The sequence below is a fragment of the Macaca mulatta genome, chromosome 5 (assembly GCF_049350105.2).
Source record: "Macaca mulatta isolate MMU2019108-1 chromosome 5, T2T-MMU8v2.0, whole genome shotgun sequence".
NCBI lineage: Eukaryota > Metazoa > Chordata > Mammalia > Primates > Cercopithecidae > Macaca > Macaca mulatta.
Window position 1 is genome coordinate 56,845,952 of NC_133410.1, and position 26,277 is coordinate 56,872,228.

The 26,277-nt window shown below is 42.7% G+C and overlaps 1 protein-coding gene and 1 pseudogene across 5 annotated transcripts in view; one reads left to right on the forward strand and one right to left on the reverse strand.

Annotated features, from left to right (window-relative positions):
• SEPTIN11 (septin 11) overlaps window positions 1-26,277 on the reverse strand; it is a 139,247-nt gene that overhangs the window by 73,208 nt on the left and 39,762 nt on the right. For 3 of the 5 annotated variants that reach the window (XM_015138477.3, XM_015138476.3, XM_028848482.2), the window contains exon 1: window positions 16,884-17,061. The exons of 1 other annotated variant lie outside the window; for it this stretch is intronic. In XM_015138477.3, coding sequence (XP_014993963.1) covers window positions 16,884-16,910 — 27 coding nt within the window. In that variant the 5' untranslated portion in view covers window positions 16,911-17,061. Of the gene's footprint in view, window positions 1-16,883; window positions 17,062-22,504; window positions 22,593-26,277 lie in introns of those variants that run through there. One more of the 5 variants, XM_078003458.1, reaches the window with a different exon arrangement.
• On the forward strand, window positions 7,552-8,071 carry LOC699116 (thioredoxin pseudogene; annotated as a pseudogene).

The following is a 26,277-nucleotide window of genomic DNA, read 5'->3' on the forward strand; positions in this document are numbered from 1 at the left end:
ACAGGGGCTCCCTCTGTCTCCAAGGCTGGAGTACAGTGGCACAATCTCAGCTCACTGCAGCCTGAAACTCCCAGACTCAAGCGATCCCCCCACCTCAGCCACCGGAGTAGCTGGGACAACAGGTGAGCGCCACCACCACCCAGCTAATGCTTCTATTTTTTTCTGTAGAAATGGGGTTTTGCCATGTTGCCCAGGCTGGTCTCAAACTCCTGGGCTCAAGCGATCTATCTGCCTCAGCCTCCCAAAATGCTGGGAATTACAGGTGTGAGCCACCATATTTGGCTGATTACATGAATTTTTAATTTTATTTTTCAAGACGTATTATTGTTAGATTTAAATTTGGTCTATTAGAAAATCACAGGAAAATCTCTAAACTTTATACATTGAAAAAAAAAAGTCAGCTATACTCAGCTTGTGGCCTCTTTGCTGAAAATAGTTGCTATATTTGCCTAATCAGGTCATAGTCATTTTACAAGCCTTAATAGTTTCCTGTCTCTATCCTGCATAAAAAGCACAGGGTAACTGATTTGACCAAATATCTTCCTAAATCTTCTTCTTAGCCCTACTGTAGATTCAATTGTCTCTTGTCAAGTGGAGATAAGACTCATTTTATGAGACAATTATTTGCAAAACTAGCATAAATCTTGAGTTGTGGTAACATTACAATGTAGGGTGCCATCCAACTACTTACTCTCTCCACTCACCATGGCATAAAGCAAACTGGACTAAACTGCAACACAGATGATGAGATGAAACACAGACTTTCCCTCTCTCCCAGGAAGACAGTTAACACAGCCAAATGGAACACAAAGGGCAGACTCTGCTGGAGACAAAACCATGTAAAAGAAATGGCAGCCTCTTATAGCTGAAAGCTTGCAGTTGTTCATCAGAAAGTTGGTGAAAATTTCAATATAGCTCTTTTTCTAAAGCACATTATCTTTTTCCATCAATAGACAGCTCAGCCAAGCCCTGAGAGCATTTCTGATGATACAAGATCCTTTTACCATCACAAAACCATTCCTTTTAAATCCTAACATCCCGTGTACAGGGGTTCCAAATTTAGAATATACATATTCTGCACTCTACCATGAGACAAAATCACTATTAGCTCCTAAATTAAACTATAAAAGCAGAGCAACAATTCTTGCTTTATGTTGTGAGGAAAACTACACTTTTAAATATCATTGGTGCAAGCATTATTTCCTTCAATTTGTCTGTTCATATGACTAAAATGTGCTTGCGACACAAGTTTCTTTTAGAAATAGAAATATGAAAACAAGTATTTCCTATAATAAATTATATATAATATGTATTATATGGGCAATAATATATAATATTATACCACCAGTAATAGGCATAAATTCTAAGCCCAAAAGACAAAATTTGATAAATGATTCCTTTTTTTTTTTTTTTTTTTTTGAGATGGAGTCTCACTCTCTTGCCTAGGCTGTAGTGCAGTGGCGTGATCTCAGCTCACTGCAGCCTCTGCCTCCCAGGTTCAAGCGATTCTCCATCCTCAGCCTCCTGAGTAGCCCAGACTACAGGCACACACCACCACGCCCAGCTAATTTTTGTATTTTTAGTAGAGATGGAGTTTCACCATGCTGGCCAGGCTGGTCTCAAACTCCTGACCTCAGGTGATCCGCCTGCCTTGGCCTCCCAAAGTGCTGGGATTACAGGTGTGAACCACCACGCTTGGCCTGATAAATGACTCTTTTACACTATTAATGATGAAAACACTTATCTCTAACAAGAGTGTCTACAATGCCAAGCAAGCAGACTTAGGCATATCTCTGCTCTCAAAGAGGTCATAAAAATCTGTCATTCTAAAAGCTAGGTAGGAATGACACAGCAATGCCAAGTTTTAACTCAGTGAATCAGTTGTTATGGCAAGTGTGGTAAATGACGGGAAGCACTGAGCCACTTGATATGAGCTCAAATCAAGCTACTTCTCTCGGGAGCTAAGCTTTCTGAGGAGACTAAACTAAAATGATCCTCAGCTTTCTTTTGACCTTTGAAACGTCCCATGACTCTACAGCACTGCTGGTATCCAATAAAGCTCAATGATAAATATTGCACAGAAATAATGTTTAAGTGTTTTAAATTATGCATAAACCCAAAGTTCAAGATAAGCACAGGTAAGTGAGGCCTGGCACAGTAACTTCCATCTGAGTTCCAGCTTGGCTTTTTGATGATGATAATGGTGATGAAATAGCTCATGCACACAGAGTATCACATCTGTATACTCATGACCTATCTTTGTCAAACCATAACGTTTACTATCCATATACTTCATCTTTTCTTTTTAAATCACAGATACGTTTGAAGATCCTCAAGTATCTCTCCTTGATGCCTTTCACTGCTCCTCTTTCCCCAGGTCACCAGCTGGGCTCTTAAAAGGAGATCAGACAGTGCCTGATATTCGCTTCAAAATAATTTGGGGAGAGGTGAGGGAAGAGGTTAGAGAGGGGAGCAAGGAGGCTAGAGAGAATGGTAAATAGACCATACAAGATTGGCCATGAATTTAAATGGGAGGGGGAGATGCAAAAACAAAAAAAAAAGACTAGCCAAGAATTGATGACTGGGCTAGGTGATGGGACAGAAGGGTTCATTATACCATTCTCTCTACTCTTGTATATGTTTGGAATTTTATTAATTAAAAAAAGTTTTTCTCAGAAAAAACAGAAAGATCAGACTATAAATACTTCTAGACTACATTCCTAAGCTGCACTATACAGTATGGTAGCCACTTGCCACATGTGGCTGTTTCAGTGTAAATTAATTGGCCGGCCACAGTGGCTCACGCCTGTAATCCCAACACTTTGGGAGGCCGGGGCAGGCGGATCATGAGATCAGGAGATCGAGATCATCCTGGCTAACACGGTGAAACCCCGTCTCTACTAAAAATACAAAAAAATTAGCCCGTCGTGGTGGTGGGTGCCTGTAGTCCCAGCTACTCTGGAGGCTGAGGCAGGAGAATGGCGTGAACCCGGGAGGCGGAGCTTGCAGTAAGTGGAGATCGCGCCACTGTACTCCAGCCTGGGCAAGACAGTGAGACTCCATCGCAGCAGCAGCAAAAAAAAAAAAAAAAGTGTAAATTAATTAAAATTACACAAAATAAAATTTTAGTTGTACAGCTATTCCAGTCACATTTCGAGTGTTTAGAAGCCATAAATGACTAGTGTGGTGGCAACTATGCAACAGTGGAACATTTTCCATCATCATGAAAGTTCCAACTGACAGCAGTGTTCTGCAGCCTAGGGTGGTATCTCCATGTGGTAGAAGAAGGTGCAAACAACAGTCAGAAGACTTGGCCTTAAGATCATCACTGTTTACCTTGGGCAAGTCTGAGTCCTGATCCATCAAAAAGGAGGTGAAGGTGTTGGGTCAAGAATAATATCCAACCAACCCACCTCACAAAGTTGTTGTGAAGATCAACTTTTACCCACTGAAATGTAATCACAGGAAAAATATGTGGAATTGCACAATTTCAATTAGGAAACCACTGCAGTGTGTGCAATGGGTTTAGTGGCAAAGCCAATATGCAAGTGAAAACATTCTAAAAGTATATTTAAGGACCAAAAAAACCCTGAAATGACTCCAGTTTAAGAAATCACACATTTCAACTTCAAATTTGTTAAGTGTTCTCCTCCCACTCCCTTTATTGGAATAGAAAAACAACTTTCTACTTGCTTTTTTAACAAAATTTTTTCATGGTTGGAATTAAAAATAAAATCTAATTGCTAATGTAAGATTAGCAAAGGATAGCTGGAATGCACCACTTGGGTCAAAAAGCCAAGTCACTTGAATGAATGCAAAAACCCAGGAACTAAGTGGTCCCAGCTTTTATCTACATACAATGAGAGAATTTATCCTTCCCAGACAGATTGAGTACATCTTTGAGTTATCCATTATCTCATGTGGGCTGTGTATGTGTTTGTGTGTGTGTGTGACTGTGTGTGTACCTTAAAGAAATGCATTAAAAGATCACTAAAATAACTTTGCCTTTCCAAAATAAGATTATTTTGCTTCCAAAATCATATTTCCCCTTATTCTGGACTAACATAAGAGAAACTGATTAAACAGGCAGTATTTCCAATGTCCTTTTATCTCTAAAGCTGGTATCAGAAGAAAAAAAAAAACACACAAAAACTGATAACCAGTTACGTCAGGGTGTAAAAGGAATTAAATATAGGTAATGCCAAGTGAGACATGTGTACCTCAACCCAGAACAAACCAGTAATTCTCAGCCTTTTTTCCCGTTTCCCCATGTGGGATAATTCCATACACACAATGATCCTCAGCCAGGGGTTACATGTGTTAGAATACGGAAATGTTTTGTTAAGTACAAGTCCCTTAAGCTAAGACTATTAGAAGCAGGTGTTGGACATTTTATCTTGATTGAGATTTTTAAAACGCTAGTTAGAGTCAAAACATTTAAATTCACCTTAAAACATCTAAACATACATTCATTCATTCACAATTTTTTGACAAAAGGCCAAGGCTTTTTCATCATAATAGGTCAGAGGAATTTCAATAAGGGTGTCTTTCCAGCACCAACCCACAGGCATCAACTATAATTTCCAGTTTGTTTATTTAATGTGGAGACAGAATTTAAAAGTGTTCTCAATGCAATCCAAATGCAGGCTCTTTTTAGATTTGTACAATTTTCATCTCCAACTTTTTGTAATTATCTTACGTATATTTAATTCACAGCAGTTTTATTTCAGCAAAATTTTTACCTTTACTAAAACTTTCCAAAGCATCTCATTTAGAAGCAATTCAATTTTTGCACTTATAGTTCATAGATTCACAAAACATTAAATTAAATTAGGCGATGATGATGATTATAACTAGTGTAAGTAGGTTTGAAAACAACTGACCCAGTAAGCATACAACTCTGTTGGCAGGTGCAGAAATGCATGTGCAGCTCTAAAATAGAACACAAACAGTCCCCACTTGCAATGGTTCAACTTATGATTTTGACTTTCCAATGGTACAAAAGTGATACGCATTCAGTAAAAACCATACTTCAAATGCCTATACAACCATTCTATTTTTCACTTTCCATACAGTATTTGGTAAATTACCTGAGATAGTCAACACTTTGTTATAAAACAGGCTTGTGTTAGATGATTTTGCACAACCATAGGCTAATGTAAGTGTTCTAAGCACATTTAAGGTAGGCTAGGCAAAGCTCTGATGTTCAGTAGGCGAGGTGTATTAAATGCGTTTTAAACTTAGGTATTTTCAATATAATGTGGTTATCAGGACATAACCCCACTGTAAGCTAAGGAGCATCTGTACTAGTCTACAAGTCAAAAGCATGTGGAATGCTGTGGGCAGTCAGAATGTTTTGTAGCAGAAATACAGGGCACAAATTAATCTGTCAGTGAGCCTGAAGACATTCCATCCAGATTCTAATAAAACTTCCCAATTCCCTTTGGTGTGCCCTTTTTATCCTTGCCTTAAACTAAAACAATAAATTTCGAAAGATAGCCTGGGAAGAAAAAAAGCTGGAGGTTACCTTTCAAGGGTCCTCGAATTACATTATAAAAGGGAAAGAGAAGGGAAAGAAAATGGGCCTTATTATTTCCGAGTGCTAAGTCAAGTTCCTCATGTTTACTAAAAAAAAGTGTTGGGCTGAATACTAGTTAAAAGAGCCTGACAAGATCCTCCCAGTCATGGAGGTTGAGCATTATTTGAGTCTCAGCCTTTTCTCCCCAGCTACATTGTAGACTTTCCAGCAACATGGAGCACAGGACAAGAAACACAGAAGGTCCTCAAATATCCGACTGGTTGATGCTGCATAATCATGAATGACTTAAGACAGGAGGTGGGAATGACAAAACACATCCTGGTAATTCCCCCCTGAATTCAAATCTTATTCCAAAATTTTGAACCTCAGTGACAAAGAGATCCATTTTCCAAAGACAAATTTTGGTTCTGATTTGGTGTGGTGGGAGAGTAGAAGGATATGGTTTTGACATCATCACTCATGCATGGTGTTGGCTGGGCTCAATATTTGTTCACTTAATGAATAGGAACTAGGAAAAGCCACTGAGGAATAAAAGCATAAGTTCTTCAAGAAAGAGAAATTTAGAAATATTCAGCAGTATCCCCAACTCTCCAATATCCCTATATAAATCTCCATTACATAAAGTCAATGAGAGTCTTCATTGCCCCCAGCTTTGACTGGGTTATAAAATCCAATTTAGACTTGGTCCTCTTCACATAGCTTAAATGTCAGCTTTGGAGCAGTAGCTAGTGGCAGCAAATTAATTATTAGCGACTTTGATACCTGAGACCTCATCTTATCTGCCTTAAGTTCATAAAATACCTTGGAATTTTAGTTTTGAAGGAGCAAACTTGATTATCAACAACTAAAAGACTTCTTTAGAGGGCTCAGAGAGAAAACTGTGCTTCAACTTCAGACAATCCAACATTCCCTAGTGGTTAAGAGGTTGACTAAGGATTAGAAAAGGCTTTGAAAACAAAGAGGCACGTAACAAACAATCAAATTATTCTATCACGCCAAAGTACTAGTCTTAGACTACCTAACCACCGGGTAAGTCAAACCAAACACCTCAAATAATGAGAGCAAAGGTGACAAACGTGAGGAGAATCTAAAAATCAATCAGCTTGGTTTACGTAGTTTCCATGACATTCTCAGAAACTGCCTCTGAGAATGGCTTGCACAAAGTGCAGTGATCATTTGAACAATTCTCTTAAAAACTCTTGGGGCACATTTAAAAACAAGTAAAAGAGTACAATTAGATTGTTGGAAACACAAAGAATAAATGCTTGAGGTGATGGACAGCCCACTTACCCTAATGTGATTATTACACATTGCATGCCTGCATCAAAATACCGAATGCAACCCATAAAAACATACACCTACTATGTACCCACAAAAATAAAAAATTTAAAATAAAGTAAAATAAACACTCTTAGGGAAATACTGCATTAATCCCCATCCTTAAAACTGTTCAATATTAGCTAATTAAAGTTGTTTCTTATTACCCCATTTTTCCAATCTATGCAGACAGTATAAGCCCAAAACTTTCTGATTTTTTTTTTAAAACAGTTTTAAGCTTTGTCCTAAGTTCATAGTTCATGTATCAAAACCATAATTTCCCCCATTCACTCTGTATCCAGGTCCTAGAATATAAAAGTACAATTGACTTGAAATGGGTAAATTAAACCCATTACAGAACAAAGTAGGATACAAGAACAAAGAACAAAGAACTACAGATTCAAAAGCAAGCAGTGCCACCCTGAGAGATTATGAGTTCCATCCCGAAGAATCAGAAATGAAAATTATAGAAAAGTCTAGGTGATGCAATACACATTTATTTATTATTATTATTTTTTTGAGTATAGTTTTTTAATCTGGTCAGGTGCCAGCGGCTCACAACTGTAACCTCAGCATTTTGGGAGGCCTAGATGGGAGGATCACTTGAGTCCAGGGGTTTGAGACAAACCTGGGCAATATAGCAAGACCCTGTATCCATTAAAAATAATAATAATTTTTTTTAAACTTGTCTTGTCCAAGCTCGGTCCAGTGCTTTGGATCCGTTTTCATCAGTCCTTACAGCTGCTTGTCAGACCCCAGCAGCCAAGAATGGTGAAACAGATCAAGAGCAAGGCTGCTTTTCAGGAAGCCTTGGACACCACAGGCAATAAACTTGTAGTTGATTTCTCAGCCACATGGTGTGGGCCTTGCAAAATGATCAAGTCTTTCTTTCATTCCCTCTCTGAAAAGTATTCCAACGTGGTATTCCTTGAAGTAGATGTGGGTGACTGTCAGGATGTTGCTTCAGAGTGTGAAGTTAAATGCATGCCAACATTCCAGTTTTTTAAGAAGGGACAAAAGGTTGGTGAATTTTCTGGGGCCAATAAGGAAAAGCTTGAAGCCACCGTTAATGAATTAGTCTAATCATGTTTTCTGAAAATATAACCAGCCATTGACTATTTAAAACTTGTATTTTTTTTAAATTTATAAAAAATATAAAGTATGAAGATTATAAACCTAATTGCCATCTGGGTGACAATAAAACATTAATTATAATAACAACAACAACAACAAAAAACCTCATCTTACAAATAGTAGTGAAAACCTGGTAAAAAGTCAGTTTGTTCTGGCATTTTTTAAACATCCAAAGTAGCTTAGTATATTACAAAATTAACATTCATATTCCCTTATTTGTATGAGGAAATGAAAAGCCCCACACTAGTAAACAAGGTGTTTTCATCTAGGTTTCCCCAAAATGCAAGGACTTGCAGGGACTTGCTTGCATGTGAGTCCTGGGAAGTGACCCAGGGGAACAGAACGGGGGACAGGGAAAAGTGAAACAGGGGAAAAGGGAAGGCCACCCTAAGGGGACTGTAGAGCTAATCACCCCTGAGGGCTGAGGCTGGGGCCCAGAGGGGAACTTCTAAGGAGCCAGGTCAATTGAGGAGCCATGTAGATCCACCATCTCAAGGGGGTTGCCCCCTGGGAAGGCAGCTCCTTTGGATGTCCAGATGTGCACACAGGTCAGAATAGCTAAGCAGAACCCCAGTGGCAATGGCAGAGAAGCCTGGGGTAGAAAGTGGAGTTGTGAGGTCTACACCTACCGGGTGTTGACACAGCAACAGCCAGGAAGGCACACGTCTTAGCCAGTATGTCTTATCCAATTTATCTGAAGGGTGCATTTTCACTTACTGAGTCAAATGTTTATTGGCTGGAGGTACAGGACATATAGTCCTTTCCCTTAAGTCTGGCTATATAGACTAAGAATACAAGACTGTGGCCAAGGGCTAGCGGAACAAATTGCTTATGGTAGGTAATAAGGTTTTTTTGTTTTGTTTTTTATGTTCACAATTATATTTGATAGTTACTTTCTCTTAAAAGGTAACTTAAGGAAAGGTGGGGTGGGGACTCCTGATCACTATGTGGATGACACGTAAGTGTTGTCAGCAATTCAAATAAATAAAAATCGTCAAAATGTTGGTGATTCGTGGGTGGAGGCTTCATGGAGGGAATGTTTGATCTGTGCCTCTAAGGTGCGCTCTGATTAGAAAATGGGAAGCCTGTGTGGTTCAGGTGTGCACGAGAAGGGGCAACTGCTCAGTTCCCACTGGGGTGGGGTGGGGTGGCAGTTCTGGTTTGAGCCCAGTCTTCAGTATAAAGCCATTATTATTTCAGCACCATTTTCCTGAGATAACTTTTATTGAGGATGAATGTTGAGGCAGCGGTGTAAGCACTATGTGTGTACTAACTGGTTTAATTTGTAACTCTTTGAGGGAAGTACTGTTACTGTTTTACAGATGAGGGAAGTAACCTGCCTAAGGACACAAAGCTTGTTAAATGGTAAAACTGATACTCTAGAACCGGAGCAACCTGGCTCCAGAGCCCACATTCTTCACCCAAATGCTATACACTATGGCCTATCAGTAGAGAGAAAAACAGAGCAAGGGAAAGAAGGGTGCCATCTGATTCATCTGCATTTAGGGACAGACAGATGGCTGGGAAAGGTCCAAAGGGCCGAGGTCCCAAGAGAAATCATTCTGTCAAGCAGCTGGAAGTCCTAATGGCCTCACAACCATTTCCCAGAGAGTACAGTTCCACGGCTGAGGCCACCAGAGAGCAGCACAGAAGGCCTTTCAGAAGGTTACCACCTATCACTTACTTGATGGTGACGTCCCTGGAAGCTCACCACCAGTGAGTACGAGAATTCACACTCTGCCTTCAATTCACTGTGGCTGACTAACTCTTATCTCTCTCTGTCTCTCTATTTCTGTCTCTCTCTCTCTCACACACACACACACACATACACACATCATTCTACTATGCCCAGCTAGAATCAGAGCAGGCCAAAGAGAGGGAGAGAAATCCTTACAGACAGGGATACAATTTTAAAAATAAATACTTGGCTTCATAGTAGATTCCTTGACTAGGAATCTAGCCAACTGTTATTACTCAAAATATTCACTGCCCTCCCTAGAGGGGGATTTACTTCCCCAGCCGATGGCCCTCAAGCCTGGCCAAGTGTCTTTCAGAGCCACTCTTTACAGGAGGATTCTCTATCCTCATCCTTTTGAATTTAGGAATGACCATTTACTTTGGCCGATACAATCTGCATGGAAGTGACCCATCTAAGAGCTTGAGAAGCCAGCTCCTGAGAAACCAGGGTTCAGCATGTGTCTTTGTCCTCTGCCACCAGGCTGGCAATACCTAGATAAAGGACACTCCCTCAGCCTGGGTCCTGGAGGCAATGCAGCATGTAGCAGACCTCCGAGGGTGGAACAGACAAGAAAGCTGCATGAGAAATAAATGCTTGCCATGTAAGCCACCAAAACATGGGGCCAATTCGTCACCGCAAGGTAGTTTAGCTTACCTGACTGAATCAGATGGGAGGTGTGTATACACGTTGGTCTAAGAGCCTTTGGTTCCAAAGCCTAGCCTCTCCCACAAATTCGCTGTAGCAGATTAGCTGACAACTTCTTCCTGCCTCATTTTCCTTCTCTATTACTTCTCAGGTATTTTGTGAGTATAACGTGAGATAATTGTGTTGACAGTAATTTGAATTGAATAAATTTTAAAATAAAGATGCTGAACAAGCTTCCTGTGCACAGTTGTTTTTGGTCAAGCCTTTTGCCCCCCAACAGCATGTAAGAGTAAATTTAATGAGTACCTTAATGAGATTCACAAAATTTTATACTGGTATGAAGACAGTACTCAAAGAGATGAGATGAATGAAAACAGCATGAAGTCTTAAGGAAACCCTGGCTTTTAACAGACTTTTCTCCTGTTTTCATAAAGTCCAATGAGTTTTTCATTTCCTTTTTGGAGAACACTGATTACCACTTGAAGTCCAAGGTGGAAGGGGTCCTACCATCTTCCCCCCAGCCCCACCACACTCTTCAGGACTCAGTTGCTTACGTCTAAGAAAATAATAACTTCTACTTCTGAATCCCGAGGAAAGGCTCAATGCACAAAACTGGGCAGAGGAAGATCTAGCATTGTCGTTGTCATACGTTGTCACTCCTTCTCTGTGTCCTCCGTCAGTCTTCATTTCCTCTATTCTTTAAAGGTTCAGTTTGGGCATGAAAGGAATCAACTCCCCTGATCTTTTCTCATCTCTCCTACTGAATCCTGAAGAATTAGTAGTCTGCAGATTTTCTTTGTCTTCTTTCAACCAATTTCAAGGATCTGAGATATCTTAAGTTGTGGGCAAAGGGTGGATGGAATATGAAGCATTTAAAGATTTACACAGTAAATACATGCCTATAAAGATTGCACCGCACAATTGAGTCTCTTCCCACCTACTCAGCCTCTTGTCTGTCCACTCTCCCTACCCAACCCTAATGCTGACGTTCCGGCTACATTGGATTTCTTTAAGAGTCTCTCCCTCACTTCCAGAGTTTGGCAGATGCTGTTTCCTGGGCTTGGAACACTTCCACAACCACCTCCCCATCTCCCTTTCCTTGCTAAATCCTATTGCTTACTCAGCCTATAGAGAGATTTCATGAGAGCAGCAAAGACTGCACTCAAGTACTCTCAAGTACTCACCAACATAATTTTAGCACCTGCATATAGAAGGTACACAAGAAACGTCTGATAAAACAGGTGGGTTGGAAAGCCAAGAATGAGTACTGATGTGTTAGGGTGTTGGGGATTATTTTGTTTTTCAATTTCTAACCTATCTATATTATTGTGCCTCAACTTCTATGAGAGAAAAAAAACCCCAATTCTTCCCAAAGGAACGTTACTTATCAAAAACAAGTAGGTAAATTTTAATGTTGTGCTATATATTTTTTCATTTCCTTTTTGTACAATAAAAATGAAAAAAAAAAAAGAAAAGAAAAGAAAGAAAAGAAAAGAAATCACACACAGACAAGAACAAACAAAGCTCCTATTTGTCAGTACCAAAAATGGTCCTTTTGGAATATGGTCTCTTTTCTCCCTCTCCACCTCAGCCTGCCCCTCTCTCAATGTTTCACACTCCATCCCACCCAGTCACAGTTCAGCAGGTGGGCAGAATGTGTCCACACAACTGGACTTCCTGTGCCATTTGGCTTGAGCGATGTGCTCACACGCCCTGGCATCAATCCCAAAAAGAGGTGGCTCTAGTGCCTTGGCTTTGTCACATCAGGGAACAGACTTCTGATTTCTATCTCAGGCCAAGCCTGGAACAATGTGAATTTTATTTTAGATCGCCCAGCAAATTCCTTTTAGAAGTCTGTCTCTATCACCTTAGCCCAAGTCTTGTTTTTATGTTCAACAGCAGCTGCATTGATGGGCTGCCAGCAGGCATGAGTGGGTCGGGGGAAGTATTGTTTAGTTGGGAGTTTTCTGTCAATCCAGACTTTTTAAAAGGGGGTGGGGGAGGGTATCAATTATATTGTAAAGTAGATCTCCTTGGGAAAAAGGATAGAAGCTTTAGTTCATTTAAATAATGGTTTAGCTTTGCTGACCCCATTTGAGACAAGTCTAGCTAAGACTATGAAAGATGGATCCCAATAAAATCCAAGAGTGGCATCTATCCCCAACCAAGTTTAGAGCCCTATAAAGAGAAACACAGGCACAGAAAACTCTGTGGCCTGTGCCACAGTCTAAATCCGATGATCATGATCAGTGTGACATCATCATTGGGTAGAGTATAAACACTTGGTCTTTTGGCAATCAATCAAGTAGGCCATCCAAATCAAGGAAACAGCAGAGTCCCACAATCATTTGTTCCTTTCACAGACATAGGATGGCCCATGCCCAAACACTAAGCATCCACTTCCTTTATTCTAAGATTATTCAAATGGTCACACAGGACTCATTCAGGCACACAGTTTGGTTTCTAGGTAGCAGTTTATACAAGATGGGTTATATTTGCTCAAAAAAGTGATGAAATAGACTAACCACCTAAGAGCCACTATATCAGGATAGTGGGATATGGGCAGTTTTGTTCTTTTAATCAATTCCTTGGGTTTCCTTTTCACTGTAGACACATCATTTTTAAAGAATATAATTTAAAAGATAAAATTAATCTATAGCTTTCAAAAGATTTTAAAAGGAGAGATTATTGTACCTCAGAAACTTCTTGCATTCCTTAATAACTGCTTATAGAGCCTCAGTGTGTATAATTTGTATCACTGACTAAAAAGTTCTAATTTTTGAAAACCGACCTGAGATGACAGCCCCTTTACTATTTAGGTGGCCCTCCCCTGGACCTTTCTTGGCTCCATTCATGTTTCTCCAGGCACACTGACCACAGCCACCCATCTGGGGCCACATTTTCAAGTCACAAAAATGGCAGTTTTATAACAAGGGAAAATAACATTTCATTGGCAGTACTCCTCCCCTTCCCACACTCCCTGCCCTTGAAGAGGGACCTCGTCTTTAGGAATCGCCTATAATTATCCTCAGACAGATATGAACCTTCACCTGAATCATATTTGCTGAGTCAGCAATAGGCATATAATTCCTTTTCTCCCTAAATGATTTTACACATTTACACTGAAGTCTGTCACTTGAATACACCAAATCTCTCAAACAATAAAGTTCCTGGTAAGAAGAAAATTTCTTGTCCACTGCTATATCCCCAACACCTAGAATAGTACCAGACACATAGCAGGTGCTTAACAAATGGTGTTAAATGAGCAAATAGAAACTTGGTTTTCCATTTCCTTATATGCTCAACAGATAAAAGAGCAGTTAAGTGCATTTCTTGAAGGATATCATAGGGAAATCTCCACCACCAGCAAAGTTTAAACATACTTTTTGTTAGGGATAAAGAAATATTTCTGCACTGGGGAGCAGGCTAACCCAAGTGACCTCTAAAGTTCCTTTCAACTCCTAGAATCTATAAACTGATGAACACCACAGCTTAAGAGAGTCGATCAGCTACATAAAGCCTGATTCTCAAGTAGAGTGAATTGCCATGTCTGTTTAAAATAAAGATAATAGCTGCCCCAGGACTTGGACGCAAAAATGCTAATTCATCCAAAATGCAGACACATCCCTTGGGGGTAAAATGTTCTTGCTAATCATCAGTTATACCAGGCAAACAGCAGATGTGCTTCAGGGTCTTCTTAGGGCTAAACCCAAAACCCATCAGTGGGGAAATGGAGAAGCTAGGGATCAAAATTAAAACTGAAATAAACAGTATCACACTAAATTGAAGCTTTTGTTTTGCAGTCAATAACAAATCCACCTAAACGTAACTGAATTTAGACTTGAGGTTTGAATGGTTTGTAACAGAATATATCCATTTCATAAGATAGAAAATAGTGCATTTGACATGTAAGCATTTTTGTCCACTAAAATGTCATATTTACCTGGGATATCACACTCAGATGTTCCCATTCAAGAATATTGAAAATTCAGGGTAAGTTATTCAGATTACATTTTGCTTCAGTCTGGCGGGGAAAGGTAGTTATCGGGAAAGGAGATATGCTCCTGTTGTCCTAAATAACTTTTTAAAAAATCTAATTGAAGAAATAACTAGGGAAACTCCATTCACACATAAATCAACTTTGGAGTGGTTCTTTTCCCTCAGCGCAGCCTTCCTTTCTTTTGGTGAAATCACAGACTAGATAAGGAAATGGGAGGGCCAGAGAACTCTTAACTTTAAAGATGCAGTGTAGATTCCATGGAGCTGTGTCTGAAGAATCTTCCCCACTCACCGACTTTGTTTTAAAGCCATAACTGCAGAGACCACACTTAAGACAGTAACCCAACGAACAAAGTGAAAGGCTTCAACAATTCTCTGTGAAATGTGATCATACATTTTCTGTAGACTTTCTAACTTTATAATCAATTCCTAATCACCCATACGTTAGGTTTCCAAAAGAAAAGTATTCTATCTTTAGGTTGTAATTTAATTCCAGTGACAACAGGGAGTGCGCAGAAAGAAGTCACTTCCTCTGTGCACATATACTTTAAAAAATCTCCTCTATTATCTGAAGAGGGAGGTGTAACATAAGAATTCTGTGGGATTAGGCTCACATATGGTTGGCCGACTTGGTGTTGGATATGATTATGGCCACACAACTAAACCTTAAATCCACATACTGTTTCTATTTAACTGACATATATGAACTAATTTATAGAAAATGTGCAGCTAATTATTTCTTCCACCTCCTCCATCCCTCAAGAATGCACCAGCAATAATAGGTGTTACTGAAAAAGACATACACCCCCACTGAATATTTGCATTCCTAAACGCTTACCAATTTCTCTAAAGCAGATATTGTTATTTTGGTTATCTGAATCTACGCCTTGCTAATAGGTATAATGCGGGCAGGGGGAAGAGTAATTTAACCAGATAAATTTGACCTCTATAGACCTCAATTTTCTCACCAAAAAATAAAACGACTAGCCGAGACTATGCAAATTTCCTCAGTAACAATAATCTACGTGTGACCACTAACGATCAAGAGCACAATTTATGTGCAAAAGAAGACCAGAATTCTTAAAAGAGCCATGTCATTAAATCGCAGAGTTGAAAAGGCCTAAAAGACAGTTATGATTCGATATGACCACTGTTGTCTTCTGACTGCAGAAAACGTCTTTGAAAGCACCGCGGGGAGCCGAACCACCAAACCGAATTAGAATCCGCAAAGGGACCCATGAACTTCTCGCGAGGGGGTAGGATGCAAAAGGCGCGCGTATCTGGGGAGGAGTTAGGCGGGGAGAGGGGGAAGAGCCGGGAGCCTGAGAGCACAGCCTTGCATTTCTGGGATTTCCGAGCTTCCAGTATCTCAGTAAGTCTTTCGTCCGTAACTACAAAATCTTCCGAGCCACCACCTGCAGCTGCACAGTTGTGGGAAAGGGAAGAAGAGAAAGGGAAGAGGTGATAGACAGGGAAGGACCTCGCCCGAGGCGCCCCCAAAGCCAGTAAGGCGAGAGTGGACTGTGAACATCGACAAGAAAAGGGGAAAGGGAAAACAGGAGGACTCCGCCTTTCCCACCCAGCTCCGCTCCTTCCAATAAAAAGGAAAGGCCGCCGCCGCCCCTTCCTCCGCCTTTCACTTGGGGATGCGGAGCGGCCACTGAACCGCACCCTCGGAGTCCCGCTCTCCTCCGGCCCGGCCCCGGGGCGCGGACCGAGTCTTGCACCCCAGTAGGCGCGGCGCCTTGGCCCACACACTCGGGGCAAAGGTATCGCCTCCTTCCTACTCTCCTCCCTCCCGCCGTGGGGCACTCGATTTTTCACGCACCCGCCCGCCCTTCCTCTTCCTCGCGTCCTAGCCTCCTCGGCCCGCCGCCCCCGGCCTTTCAGGCGCAGAACATTTCAATCCTTCCACCCACACCACAAGGGAGCCTCCAGAAAACTTTGTGTGTGTTATCTGGGGCTTTGTCCACATCCTGGGCAGGGCTCGCTCACCCGGGTGGATGCCCGAGGGTGTCAGGGATCTCACAATGCGCTGGGGAGGCCACCACGGAAATCCCACCCCTCTGACCCGCTTCTACAGCCGTACCACACGCAGCGCTTCAGCTCGCAATTCCCACGCCCTGAGCGCCCCCTCGGCGCGGGGGAGACGGTAGGAAAGCCCCGAACCCGGCGCCCTTCTGGCTGTCACGAGGGAAGAGGTGCGCCGGGAGAGGGAGGCGGCTGAGACACGCCGCTCCTCAAAGAATCATTTTAAAGGGAACAGGAGAGGGGTCCTTTTTCTTTCGCATCCTCAGAAGAGGGGCGCGACGAGGCGATCCACTGTTGCATCACGTAACTAAGCCCCTGGGCTCCTCACCCCGACCCCAGACACGCGCCCAAATTCGTGCACACACCCACAGCCGCCGCTGCGGGGCCGAGCCCCCGCCCGGCTCCCCTGTGGTCCCCACCACACCCAGAGCAGAGACCACCCGGCGCCCGAGGAGCAGCAGGCGAGTCCCCAGCACTCACAGACGGTCTCCCCACGGCCACGGCCATCTCAGCTGCAGCACCGGCTCCGGCTGCGCCCGGGTGCTCTCCGCCGACTCCGGCTGCTGCTAGTGCTCCAGCTCCGGCTCGCCTCCCTCGCGTCTCCCTCGCGGCTGCGCTCTGCTCGCCGGAGTCCCGCTCGCAGCCAGCGGCATCTGCTCCCCCCACGCCGCCGCCCCTCCCGCTTTATTAGAGCAACATGGCCACCCGCCTGGAAGGGACCATTCGCTTCCCCAGGAAGGGGTGTGAGCCTGCGCGCCGGGCCGCGGTGGTGGGCGGGAGGATGGTGGGCGGGCTCCGAGTCCGGCTCCGCTTGCCCGGGGCGCAGGGTTCGCCCCTCCGCCCCAAAACGACCCTCTCCGCTGCCATGAGGTGCCCCCAGCCTGTGCGCTGGCCGCCACTCCCCGCTCCATCAGGTGCCGGAATCCGAGTAAAAGCCTGGGCGCGAGCTCCTAGCCCCGGGGCCCGCCACGCGCCCCACGAAGCCGGCAGCTCCAGTGGCCGCCGGGAGAAGGAAGGGCGGCCGGGGGAAGACCGGTCGCAGGGACAACACCTGGCGGAAAGTTAGCCCTGGACTAGCACGCCCCACCTGGAGAAGCCGGCCTGGAAGGGGCTGCGAGCCACCAGGCGGAGCGGTGGGCGACCGAAGTGCGGCTGGGCGGGACGCCACGTCTCCGCACTGGAAGAATTGCCCCTCCGCAAGTCTTCCCTTCCCACGTGGGGGCCTTCCAGGCCGCACTCGGTCGCCCACCGCTCCCCCTGAGAAGGGAGACTAAAAGACAGGCATCTGGAAGCTGTCACTGTGGCGCGCGGGCGGACAGGGGATTCCACTGGAGAGGAAGAGGCCGTAGTAGTAGCTGCTGCCTGAGGCCGACCCAACCGCCGCCTGCTTGGGAGGAAGAAAAAAAACGCCCCCGCTGAAGAATTAAGGCAGCCATTGGTTGCTCTAGAGCGTAGGGACCGAGGCCTCCCCTGGGTGTCACTGGAGCGGTCACACGTGGGGAATCAGCCGACTTCGATCGCTGGCGACAGACCCAGCGACCCGGAGGCGTGCGCGCTGGGGCTGCGGCAGGAGGGCGCGGCGACAGCACCAGGCGGGTGGCTCGAGTGGGTGCGACTGTAGGCGCGTGGGACTGGGAACTCCTCCGGCGTGAGGAAGATTTTTTTTCCCAGCAGATGTTGGAGTGTTATTGCCTGTCTGAGGGGCCGGCAGAATGGCCAGGTCCCGGTGCGTGTGGGGCAGCGAGGTGTGTCAGATAAGCTGTGGATCCCCTCGGCCCCTCGTGGGCCGGAGAGGGGGCCCACGACAACAAGGCGATTGAGGACAGCGACGGACACAGCGGGGAACCAGTTGGGTGGAGAGCACAGGCAAAGTGTGGTGAGGAGGGAAGGGCTGTGATCGGCCCTCGGGACGACGCCCCCAGGGACAGCCTGGCCTCCTGAATTAGGGAAAAGACAAACCGCCTCTTTAGACTGGGGCGCCTCAGAGTCTGACCTGAGTCTTCAAACGCCCAGATCCCCGGGGGCCTTGAGTCTCCCTGTCCCGCTGGCCTTGCCTGGGTGGGCCTCAAGACTCCCGACGCCCTCGCAGCCTTGGGCTGAGGGTCAGTAGTCTCCGGGAGCGAGTCTGGCTGCCGCAGAACTGATACTGGTTTCCGCCGGTAGGTAGGCGAGGGGCTCGGTCACCCCGTCTGAATTACACTGGCAGGACAGCTGTGGAACTACCAGAGAAAAGTCCGGCCGTGTAAGAAAGGTGAAGGGCGGCGCTGACACAGAGCTTGTTTGTTCAGTCTGTGGGCGGACTCAGACGTGCAGAGCACCAACCTCTTCAATTTCTGCCCTCTAGACTCCAAATCTTTTGAAGTTAGGTACCACCATTTTATGCCAAACATACAGTAGGCGCTCAATTCGTGTTGAATTAAGATTACACATAAATGGGCCGGGCGCAGTGGCTCACGCCTGTAATCCCAGCACCTTGGGAGGCTAAGGTGGGCCAACATGGTGAAACCTCGTCTCTACAAAAAAAAATGCAAAAGTTAGCCGGGCATGGTGGCTCTTGCCTGTAGTCCCAGCTACTATGGAGGCTGAGGTGGGAGAATCGCTGGAACTCCAGAGGCGGCGGTTGCAGTGAGCCGAGATCGTACCAGTGCACTCCAGTCTGGGTGACAGTGAGACCCCGTCTCAAAAAAATATATGATAATAAGATTACACACAGATAGGTGCTGTGCGAAGGGAGGGGGAAGACAAATACTTTTTCTTCTGCAGCTCTGGTACATGGACATTTTGTTCTTTCTCCATAAGGAGGATCAGACAGCAGCAGCACTGCCCATGTACCAGAGGCCTCCTGTAAGGCCTGGGAAAAGAGGGCTCCCCACACTGCCAACCGGATGTAAGGGCAATTGCAAAGGAACTGTGTGTTATCTTCACCAGAACAGACTGTAGAATTTATTAAATTTTTATTTTGTACTTATTTATTTTGTGAATGTATATGCTCTAAGCTCATCTGCTTAGATTACAAGAATGTCAATGCCCTACCTTGGTGGGTAGGTTAGTTTATTCTAATCAGCACAACTTAACGTTACATATTCCAACATCTCATTTGGGATGTGAGGATGCTATGGGCGGGGGATGGATATTCTGGCATTGCTAGAATATAGGAGCCTTAACGAGAGAGTGGCAGAGTGGGGAGAACCTGGCACTTAAGCTGCAGATGATCACTTATTAGCTTTGTTATATTAAATAAGTTAAACTTTCTTCATCTCATTTTTTTTTCTATTGTAAAATAGGGTAGTAACAGTGAGTCTTGGTAGAGGACATGTTCTGTTGGCCAGATCCACTCTCCAACCTGCTGTCTGTCCTTTGGAGCCTTAACTCAATGGACTTTCTTTCCCTCTACCTTCCTCTTGAGTTAAGGCACTGGGAAGCAAGAGCAATGGAACAAAGAGGAAGGAGCACGGTTATTTATTCCCCCCCTGGCTCCCTTGCTATGGCACCATGGCAGGCTGGCTGCATCCCTCAACCAAAGGAAGCAGCCAGTATCCCTCCCTAGGGTGACCCAGAGTAAACTCCTATGGTTTCCCTTCATTTTGCACACACCTTTGCAAATAGTCTTTTTATAAAACTCTACTCACATTATCCAGTAGGAATGTAACATCTCATTCCTTCACAGAATTGTTTTGAGAGTTAACTGAGAAAATACTGTATTATTAGTGTTAGAATTACCTATAATTTCCATCCAAACTGAGAAACTTTTGAGATTGGAAAAAGGGGGTTTGTGCTGATAGTAACGATCCCAGGACAATAGGAAAAACAAGGACTTATGGCGACCCCAGCTATTATTGCCGGTAAACTCTGCTTTAGACATGTTAAGCAATCAAGAAGTGGTCGTACTATCATGCTTCTGTCGCTAGACTATGAATGTCTCAAGGTAAGAGTGCTTTTTTTAATCTATTAGCTTCTGTCACATGGTCTGATATATTCAATAAATTTTGAGTTGGAGATGAGGGTAAAGGCTAGGAAATGAATGATTTTTATTGCCATACTAAGGTAATGAAGAGTCAAGGAGGTCTTTAAGCAAAGAAAATTTGCATTTTAGAAAATAGCTACAGTGAATATTTGACATTGTTAGAAATCTAGGGTCTATTCCCTTTTTAATTGAACTCCAATTTATTTGGAGAGCTTTTCCAATGAATGTTCCAACTTGGTAAAAAGTAAATGCCTCTTAAAAAAGAGGTTCCGGGCCAGGCGTGGTGGTTCATACCTTGTAATCCCAGCACTTTGGGAGGCCAAGGTGGGTGGATCACCTGAGGTCAAGAGTTCGAGACCAGCCTGGCCAACATGGCGAAACCCCATCTCTACTAAAAATACAAAAATTAGTGGGATGTGCTGGTGCATACCTTTAATCCCAACTACTCAGGAGGCTGAGGCAGGAGAATCGCTTGAACCCACAAGGTGGAGGTTGCAGTGAGCGGAGGTCTCACCACTACACTTCAGCCTGGGTGACAGAGCCAGACTCCATCTCAAAAAAAAAAAAAAGTTCCTCGCCGGCTGTGGTGGCATGGTGTAGTCCCAGCTACTCAAGAGGCTGAGGCAGGAAGATCACTTAAAGCCAGGAGTTTAAGGCTGTAGTGCGTTACAATCGAGCCTGTGAATAGCCACTGTACTCCAACCTGGGCAACATAGCAAGACCTCATGTCCAAAAAAATTAATTTAATTTATTTTCAATAAGAAGCTCCTGAAGAGACTTTCCATCACACCCTTCCTTTCATCACCACAGTACATACACTCTAAGAAAGTATGTGATCTAAGCCTGGCCAATTAGATACTGTTACATTTGAATCTCGAATCAAGTGACACAAAGACAATACAAATTGTTACAGTTTATGCAGGCCGTACATTATTTTTTACTTTTTGGCAAATTGTTACAGTTTATAGGGTCTATAATTTATTTTTTTATTTTCTGGCTTCAGTTATCTAGGATTCGTTTCTGTGGTTTACAGTCAAAGAACCCTAAGATTAGATCACTCGACTACCATAAAAATGATTAATTATAAAGGGATACAAGAAGAACAGGAGGCTGGGCACAGTGGCTCACACCTGTAATCCCAGCACTTTGGGAGGCCAAGGTGGGCGGATCACTTGAGGTCACAAGTTCGAGACCAGCCTGGCCAACATGGTGAAACCTCATCTCTACTAAAATACAAAAGTTAGCCAGGCATGGTGGCAGGCACCTGTAATCCCAGCTATTCAGGAGGCTGAAGCATAAGAATCACTTGAACCGGGGAGACAGAGGTTACAGTGAGCCAAGATTGCACTGCTGCACTCCAGCCTGGGCAATAGAGCAAGACTGAGTCTCAAAACAACAACAACAACAACAACAAACAAAAGCACACACACAAAATGGGATAAGTTAGCTTTTGCCACTTTAATTTTGGACAGTTTAACTGACAACAGATCCTGAACTCCTTCTGCAACATAATACGTAAAAATGTTCAATAAAATGTTGTAAAAGACATCTACATTTGAGAGGAAAAAGTAAAACTCTCTATTCACAGATAACACAAACATACAGAAAATCCTAAGGAGTCCACTAAAAAATCATTAAAAGTAATAAGTGAACTCAGCAAGTTTACAGGATCCACTGAAATTCTGATAAACATGGATAGGCAAAAACTTTGAAACTGTCATTTATAAACTCACATAGGCTCCAGTGATTATCCCTTCTTTTCTTTGTTAAAAAATGCATTTAAAAATCATTCTAGAAAATTGCTAGGCAATGTTAAATTTACCAATAATTCTCTGACTCTTCTTTGCCCCTACCACTTTTTATCTCTTTGAAAATCAAGACAAGATTTGCCCCTCTTCAATCTTTTGACATTTCATATTTTTCTCTGGCTTCTGGAAAGTGAGTAATTACCTTTATGGTCACTTATGAAGTTTCTTTCATGGATAATTCATTTAGGCCTGGAAACTCATTTAAAGCAATTGATTGCTTATTTGCCATGCTGGATGTTAGTAGCCTTTAAGTCATGCTTATTCTACCTTTTTTCATTAAAACAGTCTCTTTGAGAGAGGAGACAAATAAATTAAAACTTGAGTTTTACCTTTTCTTTGTCATGTGATAGCATTATGTCATCAGCACCAAGCAGTAGCTTCCATCCTTTCTTGTTCACCCTCCTGTGGCAAATATTACTTGAAAAACAAAAAATAAATTTTAAAAAATGTCTTGGTATTCTTTTTAAAGGCAAAAATTATCTAAGCCTGCAGGGTCATTTCCATTCTTATTGGCTGTGCTACTCTTTAAAGCACACTCTTTTAAAAATCTGATTGCAATAAGTACGTCCTGTGTAGTGACATGCTCCTTAGAGTAAGATTGGCCTGCTGGCCACTCTGTTTGGCAGCCAGCCCTGGAGCTGGGTCAGTTCCCCCTGGCTCTGGCATTGCTCCTTCTCAGATAATTCCTTTCTCCCTGTGGCCAGTCATTGTGGTGACAGCTATTATTCTTTTTCATGAGCCTAGAAAATTTATGTGGTGGAAGTCTCTCTGAATACTAGATACTGCCACTGAATTAGAAGAGAATCATATGCACTTGTATATTCTGACAGCCATGTCACTTACACCTCACCTTTTGTCTCATCCTAGTTGCTATCTACCATTCTACCATTGTCCATTTCTACCAGCTGAATAACTCTCTGATGCAGGGGTTACTCTGCACCTTCATCTCCCTTACTGTAGACTTGTTCCTTTTGAATGAGGTAAAACTTCCTTGACTTACAATATTTCGGTCATAATTTCCTTGCCACCGCATGTACTGATACCTATTAGATTATGTTCATTTTGTTAATTTTCCCAAGTTGAATTTGCTTTGCCACTAATTCTCCTTCCAGGCTGAGATTTCAAAAGTCATCAGCATTATATCTCACCTTACTTCTGTCTGTATTTTATTTAGTCCGATCTGAATCAGCAGAAGTGGCTGTAGGTTGGTTGGTATCATGAATTTTGGCAGATTATACTTCATGCATCATCATTCCACACTTTAGGAAGATAATGAACCAGCCATCGCAAGGCTGCCTTCCTACTCATCAGCAGAGAAAACATGGGCTTGGGTGTCAGGACACTTGCATTCATGTTCCTACACTGCCAAACATCATGAGCTACAAAAAATTTTTAAGTTGATGTATTTGGGTATAGGCTAAGCTGCTATAATGGGAATATTCCAAGAGTCATTGGTTAAAGAAAAATAGATGGGTTTTTGTTTTGTTTTTGAGACAGTCTTGCTCTATCACCCAGGCTGGAGTGCAGTGGCACGATCTCAGCTCACTGTAAACTCTACCTCCTGGATTCAAGTGATTCGCCTGCCCCAGGCTCCCAAATAGCTGGGACTACAGGTGCAAACCACCACACCCAGCTAATTTTTGTGTATTTTTAGTAGAGACGGGATTTCACCATGTTGGCCACACTGGTCTCGAACTCCTGACCTCAGGTGATCCACCTGCCTCGTCCTTCCAAAGTGCTGGGATTACAGACATGAGCCACTGCACCCAGCCTAGATGTTTATTTCTGATTGTTACCTCATCTACTCTGATCAAAACAATCTCACCAGCACCATATCCACATTCTAGGCCATGGAAAGGGTGAAGAAAAGAAAGTAGAACATACTAGTTTCCATTTAAGGAAGTGACATGGAAATAACATAAGTCCCTTGTGTTCACATTCCACTGGCAAAAACTCAGTCCCAGGAATGTACTTAGCTGCAGGGGAGGCTAGGATATGTCCTTCAAAAACTCAGGGGGGATGTCCTACTTGTAAAGGGAAGAAATGAAAAATGGACACTAGGAGGAAATCAGCAGTCTCAGAGGTAATATACTTACACAGTTTTTTTTAAAACATAAAATGATGCAGAATGAAGTTTCCACTCTATTCACCATCTATCCAGTCCTCATGCCTCCCAAGAAGAAGTAGTTTATTATTGTCTCATGTATCTTTCCAGAGTTTTTCTAAGCAACTTGTAGCAGATGTAAATATGTATCCTTATTTCCTACCTTACCCCATATTGCACATGAAACAAAAAATATACTATGTATAACATTGTGTACCTTTTTTTTACTTAATATATTTTGTAGTTCCTTTTATATAGATACATAGTTATCTTCTTCATTCTTTTATACAGCTGCCTACTGTTTCTAAGGCTGTATCGTTGATAAAGTCTCATGGATAAACTCAAGGTTCTTCCAATCTTTTATCATGATAAACCATGCTGCAATAATAACCTTGTGCTAGTCATTTTGAACATATGAAAGTATATCTGCAAGATCCATTTCCAGAAATGGGATTAGCCGGTCATATGATATTAAGCCAAACTTTTGATCCCTTTGAGCTCCATTTTTTTAACTAATAAATGAAGCTCATATTTATCTCATAGGATCATTATTATAACGAAATAACCATATAAACAATCATTGTACAACAATATCAAAAACAAAATAGAGATAAGTTGATCAAAATACGTGTAAGATCTGTACTCTAAAAACCCATAAAACTCTGTTGAGAGAAATTAAAGAAATAAGTAATGGAGAAATATACCATGATCATGGATTGAAAGACTCAATATTGTTAAGATGTAATCCTCCCCAAATTGATCTACAGATTCAATATAATCCCAATTGAAATCCAAGCAAGCTTTTTTAAAAATAGAAATTAACAATCTGATTGCAAAATGTATGTGAAAACACAAAAGACCTATGCTAGCTAGCCAAAACAATTTTGAAAAAGAACAAAGTTGGATAACTTCCACTGTATAATTTCAATACTTAACTAAAAAGCTACAATAATCAAGACATGGAATCGGCCAACATACAATCATATAGTCCAATGGAAGAGCATATGGAAAGTCTACATATAGACACATATGGTCAATTGATTGTCGCCACAAGTGCCAAGATAATTTTGTGGGAAAGGATAGTCTTTTCAACTAATCATGGTGGGACTATTGGATATCCATATAGAAGAAAATAACCTCAAACCTTATTTCACCCATACACAAGATTGAATCCAATGGATCATAAACCTAAATGTAAACAGTAAAGTTTTGTTTAGAAGAAAACAAAGAAAAATTCTTCATGACTGTGGGTTAGGCAACAATTTTTTAGAGGAGACACAGAAAGCACTAACCAACTGGATATTATCAAAATTCAAATTTTTGCTCCTCAAAATACACCATTAAGAAACTAAAAAGGTAAGCCACAGACTGGGGGAAAATACCTGCACTATTTGCAAAAAATAGTAATAATGGACAAAGTATGTGAACATCCACATAATAAAAGAAGATCTATGTTCGGCCACATACACGTGAAATGGTGGTCAACATCATTAGTCATCAGAGAAATGCAAATTAAAGTACAATTGTATGCCTTCTAGTAGAATGGTGAAAATTGGAAAGACTGATGATTCCAATTGTTTGGGAAGATGTGGAGTACTGAAACTCTGATGCCTTGTTGCTGTCTTTGTTTAGTGTTTCTGTAACAGAATACCTGAGGCTGGGTACTTTACTTTAAAAAAGAGGTTTATTGGGCTTATGATTGTGGTGGCTAGAAGAGTCAAGATTGGGCAGCTGCATCTGGTGAAGGCCTCATGTTGCTTCAACTCATGACAGAAAGCAGAAAGACAGGGTGTGTGCAAAGATTACATCGTGAGAGAGGATACAAGAGAGACAAACCAAGGAAGCCAAACTCATTTTTAACAACTTATTGTCATGGGAACGAATCCATTCTCTCAGAGCAAGAACTCCCTCACATCTGTAGAGGGCATTAATCTATTCTTGAGGGATCCATCTCCCTCACCCAAACACCTTCCACTAGCCTACCTCCCAACACCACCA